At 40.9% G+C, this 6,833-nt stretch overlaps 1 protein-coding gene across 1 annotated transcript in view; it reads right to left on the reverse strand.

Annotated features, from left to right (window-relative positions):
• The window catches only part of LOC106525549 (dynamin-1-like protein), a 21,806-nt gene that overhangs the window by 3,128 nt on the left and 11,845 nt on the right, over positions 1-6,833 (reverse strand). Inside the window, exons 8-16 of the mRNA XM_014019828.1 lie at positions 6,223-6,354; positions 5,132-5,338; positions 4,847-4,967; positions 4,460-4,615; positions 2,603-2,692; positions 2,434-2,526; positions 2,304-2,357; positions 1,259-1,393; positions 1,063-1,172 (exon numbers count right to left, since the gene is read on the reverse strand). Coding sequence (XP_013875282.1) covers positions 1,063-1,172; positions 1,259-1,393; positions 2,304-2,357; positions 2,434-2,526; positions 2,603-2,692; positions 4,460-4,615; positions 4,847-4,967; positions 5,132-5,338; positions 6,223-6,354 — 1,098 coding nt within the window. The remainder of the gene's footprint in view (positions 1-1,062; positions 1,173-1,258; positions 1,394-2,303; positions 2,358-2,433; positions 2,527-2,602; positions 2,693-4,459; positions 4,616-4,846; positions 4,968-5,131; positions 5,339-6,222; positions 6,355-6,833) is intronic.

Below are 6,833 nucleotides of genomic sequence, written 5' to 3' on the forward strand. Positions count from 1 at the left end.
GAGCTGTGAGCCTCTCCCGCAGCTCCTGGGTGATGAAACTCAGAATGTCTCTGAATTATCTGGTGAAATAATTATGAATTAATTATCTGATGAACGTGACATGCTCTCTGTAAATAAAGCAAAGCCACTTCCTCGTCCGACATTAAACAGAGCCCGACAGAGGAGGGAGGGGCGGGGAGGCTCTTGCCGTACGAGCGCTTCAACAGCTGACCTGCATCTGACCTCAAAGTGCACAAGCGACCAACTTCAGCGTTGGCTGCGATTTTGAAGCTGAAATCGCGTTCAGTGTGAACGCAGCATTACAGAAAACGTTTGACCTCTGTCATTGCCAACAAAGGATATACAACAAAGTATTGAGATGAACTTTTGTTATTGACCAAATACTTATTTTCCACCATTATTTGCAAAGAAATTCTTTAAAAGTCAGACAAAATGATTTTCTCAAATTTTTTTCACATTTTGTCTCTCACAGTTGAGGTCTACCTATGATGTCAATTACAGGCCTCTCTCATCTTTTTAAGTGGGAGAACTTGCACAATTGGTGACTGACTAAATRCTTATTTTCCCCACTGTATCTGCACTACAGCTCCTTATATAGTTAGACCAATGGTTAGAATGAGTAAGTGAAAATAAAGTGTTTCTACATAAAACAGGAGATTAAAACCTACTAGCCAGTGGGCCAAATCAAATGGCTAGAGGGGCCAGTGTTGGCCTACRGGCCCCACTTTGGGCACCTGTGTACTTAGACCAGGGGTTCTCTAATGTTTTGGGTCTGGGGACCCCTTATAAGGGTAAACCATTTTCAGGGACCCCTCATAAACCCCATGCTATTTTAAAAATGATCTACTGTCATTTTAATCCCTAAATGYCATGGGAATATTATTGTTTGTTTGGTTTAATATGTTTGTTTTACTAGCGCATTGTTCCCCATATACATTTTTTMAAATAAAAATAAAATTAACAATTTATTGACAAGTTTTAAATGACCCCCGAGATAYGGCTCACAGACCCCAGTTTGAGAACCTGTGTCAATGATTCGGACCCCTGGTTCTGTTGGTTTACCTGTCTTGGATGTTTTTGCGCACGATGAGRAAGTAAGACTTGATGAGGCGTTCGATGACCTCACAGTCTCGCTGCTCACGTGACGACAGCTTCCTAGCTACTGGGACGGGCTGGAGGGGGGGGGGAAATGAAGAGTAAGTTCAAAATAATTCACCAAAAACAACAACAAAAAYCTAAYAACAGACCACATTTTTACCACATCAAGCAGGTTGACAGCTCCTTTTAGTGGACTTCCTGGTCCAGATCCCGGTGCATCCTCTCCTTTCTTCAGCATCCCCCTCCAGGTGCCGGTGCCGTCCTGCTCGCCCTGGGACCCTGCTGCTGCCGGGGCCTGAGAACAAGACCTCAGAGTTAATAAAACAGCTTGCAGAGTTCATCAAAAGGGTTCAAAATGCAGGTAAGGAGGAGAACAAGCAGGTGCTTCAAAGAAGGTGGATCCTCAAGGGAWTGTAAGAAACATTTCGTGTTCGTTAACTGAAATCGTGACAAAACCACATAAATATTGAATAGATTAAAATGTGACAAGAACAGGGACCATACAACCCAGATCTGGTTATGAGTGAAGCCACTCGAACACACATCTTTCCTAATGAATTAATAACGGTATTTCTATTTGTTGTCATAATGTTTTCGGGCATGTATCTAAACTATTTTAATCAAGACATAACAACAGTTAAACAATGGATTATAAAAGTCAATACTTAAAAAGGAAAACTATGAATATAGTGTGGTGCTTCTAAATCAGTTTCTAACTAATAAATTACTTCAACAACATGCCTAAAGTCACATGATCATCAGTCAAAACTGCAACCCTAACATTTGGTCCAAACGGCTGCTTCTATAAACAGAAAAATAAAGTAAAATGTTTGGGACAGAGTTGCAGAAGGTCAAAGAAGGAGGCCAGCAGGAGGATGAAAGTTGTGTCGTAAAGACTTCGGAGCACAGCAGACAGATCACAGAGCGTGCCGGCAGCTCATGCACATCCATTCGGCTGCAGCGCGCGCCCASCTTGGCACCGTCCATGTCTGCTCCAGATCCAGCGGTCTCGCCAGAAACCACAGCCAGGCCTTTGCCAGCAGACTAGCAGCAGGAATATGAGACGAGGGAAGGAAAAAAAAAAGGCTGGCAGTGGAAAGCTGAGAAGATTCACTCAGACAGGAGATGCTGGATGAAATTCTCTGGTGGAAACTTTCCGAAGCAGCTGCTTTTATGAGATTTTAGAAACTTTTTGAGGTTTTTACCTTGTCTCGAGGAACTGCAGAGGGCAGCTCTCTCATCCGGTTCCTCCTGTGCTCCTAGAAAAACAAACCCAGCTGAATAAATAACTTTATTTTTTTTTAAACATATGTTTATTTTCCTGCGAGGACGCACCTCGATGTTGTTGTTCATGACCCCGCAGGCGTCTGCGAAGTCGGGATGTTTGGTGTTGATGTACGCCAGCTCGATGGCAACCAGATTGTGGACCTGCAACCAGAAGACGAGTTCAGACTGGACGGGTCCGAGCTAACGGGTCAGAACCTGTGCGGGCCGAGGTCGGTACCATCTCGTTGGTGATGGGCAGCCTCTTCCTCAGCAGCGAGGTCACCACCTCGACTATGGCCTCGTGGAGCTTCGGGAACCTCTGCAGCTCCTGTTGGAATAAAAACATCAGCTGAAAGGACAACTGGAACATGATCCAGCTAAAATGAGCTACATGGTACCTAAATGCTAAAAACAACAAAAGAGTAGCTGAGGCTAAGAACAGCAGATGAAAGTTKAATTATCCAAAACCATCAGGAGAAGCTAAAATACGAATTTAGCAAATCAGTGGGTAAAAGCTAGGACTGATAAAATGAGCTGCTAAACCTATAATTGACACAACAGTAGCTGAAAGCTAGAATTAGCCACACAAAGGCTAAGCACAGCAGCTAAAGCTTAACATTTCTTAATTAGCTTAAAGCTACAACAACAAAACGTTAGCTAAAGCTGAAATTTGCTAAACTGTAAACTAAAACTGGTAGAAGCATAGCTAAAATTTCAGATTAGCTAAACAATAACTGAAAACAGCATCTAAAAACTAAAACCAACAATAGTAGCTGAAATCTAAAATTAGCAAAAAAAACTATGAACAGCAAAGGAGTTTAAGTTCAAATTAACAAAAAAAGTAGCTAAAAACTATCAGTTGAACAGCTTCTAACAGCTAATATCAACGTCAGCTGAAATCTAAAATTGGCAATAGAAAAGGCTAAGAGCAGCAAAAATAGCTAAAACTCAAATAACAACAATAGCCAAAAAAGATTAGTTGAACAGCATCTAACTAATAAAATCAAAAACAGTAGCTGAAAGTTACAATTAGCCACACAAAGGCTAAGAACAGCAGCTAAAGCTTAATTTTTCTTATGTAGCTTAAACCTACAACAACAAACAAAATGTTAGCTAAAGCTGAAATTTGCTAAACTGTATAGTAAAACTGGTAGAAGCATAGCTAAAGGTGCAGATTAGCTAAAGAGTAACTGAAAAAAGAATAGCATCCAAAAGCTAAGGCTAAGAACAGCAGCGTATCTAAAGTTCAAATTAACAAAACATTAGCTTAAAACTATCAGTCGAACAGCATCTAACAGCTAATATCAATTGTAGCTGAAATCTAAAATTAGCAATCTATAGGCTAAGAGCAACAAAAATAGCTAAAGCTCAAATAACACAACAATAGCCAAAAAACTAAGATCAGTTGAACAGCATCTAACAAATAAAATCAAAAACAGTAGCTGAAAGCTAGAATTAGCTTGACAAAAGGGCAAGAATAGCAAAAGAGTAGCTTAAGCTGAGATTGGCAGAATAGCAGCTAAAAGCTAACATTTCCTAAAGAAGCTAAAACTGACAACAAACTAAGTAAAGATTAGCTAAAGCTGAAATTAACAAAACCATAAAGTAAAATTGGCAGAAACACAGCTAAAAGTTCATTTTAATAAAATGACAGCTAGAAGCTGAACATCATTTAACAGCTAAAACCAACAACATTAGCTCAAAGCCAAGAAATAATTCAAAGATTAAGAACAGTACAATAGTAGCTAAAGCTCAAATGAATAAAACATGAGGTAAAAAGCTTCTAACAGCTAAAAGCAATACAACAGTAGCTGAAAGCTAAAACTAGCCGTACAAATGTTTTAACCAAACAAAACACAAAGTTTGTCAAGGAACTGAAGAAATTGTTTCATTTCAGTTAAATTAATCTCAAAATAAACAAAAGTCTCAAAAACAAAAGGTCATAGGTAACAAGCTGAACATTTTGATGTCTGACTTGTTTAAACAGCTGAAAACACGCTGAAGCGGTTCAGAAAGGCACAGATGAAACCGAAATATTAAAAACAACGGAGAGCGAGTGACGCTGACTCAGCATTCCCGAGGATGACGAGGGTACCTGCGTGCTGTAGTTGCTGCAGTGCTGGATGATCCTCTGCATCTCCTCGTGGACCAGCTCCACGCAGCGCAGGCTGGGCTCCTCCAGACGCTTCACCTGCTTCTTCACCAGCAGCTCGAAGGAAACCTCGGGCACGAAGAGGGACGGGCGCGGACCCTGAGGGCGGGGGGCAGGTTAGAAACAAACCGGGGTGATGTCACCACCTGTCATGAAATCTTGATGAGGTTTGTACAACCGCTGATTCTTTCCTTCCTGTGGTTTATGATATTTGAACGTTACAGATTATTTATTATCTGTAACGTTGCAGATTATTATCAGGAGGAGGAGGTTTCTGCCTTCAGCAGAAACCTCCTCCTCCTGATAATAATCTGCCTCTGCTGAACTCACTGTTGCGTTCCTGATGGCTGTCAGGATGTCTATAGTGGTGAGTCCTCCCAGAGGATCCACAGACTCCAGCGTTCGACCAAAAGTCTCGTGGAAGATGTAACAGATTCTGGCTCCGCCACACCTGAAAAGCAGCAGGGAGGTGGCTATTAGCTGCGATGAGAACCCCGCGGCCCGCGCTCCTGTTAGAGGAGCTGTGCCTCGACTCACAAGTCCGTTTTTAAATGATGGAGCGGCTGGGCTCCTCTGAGCCGAYGGCGCCCCCGTGTGGCCGGAGACGCTACTTACAGCTCGGCCGTCTCGATGTACTTGGCCGTGCCCTCGATGGTGTTGCAGTACTCCGTGGCGAATTTGGTGATGAGCTGCAGCAAGGTGGCGCTTTGGTCCTCCACGGGTTCGCCGTAGCTGCTGAGCAGGGACTGGTACTGGGCCGCCAGGACGTTGATCCGCGTCTTCAGCTCGGGGAGGCAGTCTCGGATGTGATGCATCAGTAACCTGACGTCGTGACAGCAAATCACAGCTGTTCTCAGATGGCTCTGACTAATTCCTGGACAACAAACTCACTTAGAAGTTGAAATATGTTAAATAAAACAGTTTTATGATAGAAAAACTCACTTTTCAGGCATTTTTTAAATTCAAAACATCATTTTTTATGGTTTAGAAGCTTTAAAATGTGCATACTTAAGCCTTTGATCAGAAAAAAATTAATTTAGTGTCACCCACTACCAAAGGAGATGAGGTTTTTCTGTTAGCAAAATATCMCATGAACCCCAAGACAGAATTTCTTTAAACTTTCAAAATAAAATGACTAGTTGCACATCTACATCTGATTAACTTTTGAATTCAACCCAATTCAAGATGGCCGCTACAGCTAAGTTAACTTAGCATACACAAAAATGGCTAAATTTCAGCTTATTTTACAGATGAGCTAAAATTCAGCATGGTAGCTGCTGAGACTGATCCCAAACTTATACTGTGAGAACTAACTGATTGTGAAAAATCTGTGTTTCAAACSATTTGAGTCAACTCTATGTCTGTTAGCAAAATATYTCAATAACCATTTGAAGTGTGGTCATGAAATCTTCAGTAATTAATCTCTTCATGTATCTCAACAAATGAATCATTTTTAGAGGTAATCAAATTAAAAACAGCTGCCAAAGACAACTGAACTTAGAAGACACAAACTTTAGTATAAATCAGTCACTTTTACAGATACTGAGCTAAAATTTGGTGTGGTAGTAGCTGRGGGTCATCCCCGTCATCTACTCCAATCAACATAAGAATAAGCATAATGTTAAATGATAAACCTGTAGCCCTTTAATCACTAAATTAACTCAGAACAAAGAAATGCTTACGAAGGTTAAAGTTTTTGGGTTTACCTGTTGAGGGTTCTGGCCAGGTATTTGGTTCCGTTTCTGTTGGCCAGAGACGGGTATTTCTTCTGCAGGAAGGCGTGCTCGTCGTGGATTGCATCGGCCACCGACTTCTTATTGTTGATGTCCAGCTGGCTTCTGAGAATTCAAGCCCAAAATAATAAATCTATTTAAAAACAGGAAGTTTGGTTTGTAAAAACACAACACACAATAAATTTGTCATAAATTCCTGCAAATGTAAATTCTACATTGTATTTTAATCAACAAGGTTTTGAATGTGTTAAGCTTTGTTTTGCTTTAAATTAGCTCAAACATACCATTTTGAAGGAGAAATATGTCAGTTAAAAGGGCAATATTATGTGTTTCTCAGGCATATATTTAAATACTACACCATAACAAAGTATCTGTCACCTTTAACTGTTATTAAAATGCTGTTTTTATGTTTAAATCACTTCCTCTTCTAAACACCTTGAAATTGGCCTCTGTCTCTTTAAAAACCGCCTTCTGCTTCTGTCCCGCCCATTTTGGAGGTGGGGGGGGGGCTGCTATGATGCAGTTTACTTGTCATCTGAAAATACATTTCCTCAAAGGTATTTTTAATCTGAAAAGAGCTTCAC

This window comes from Austrofundulus limnaeus, unplaced genomic scaffold, assembly GCF_001266775.1.
Source record: "Austrofundulus limnaeus strain Quisiro unplaced genomic scaffold, Austrofundulus_limnaeus-1.0 Scaffold234, whole genome shotgun sequence".
Lineage (NCBI taxonomy): Eukaryota > Metazoa > Chordata > Actinopteri > Cyprinodontiformes > Rivulidae > Austrofundulus > Austrofundulus limnaeus.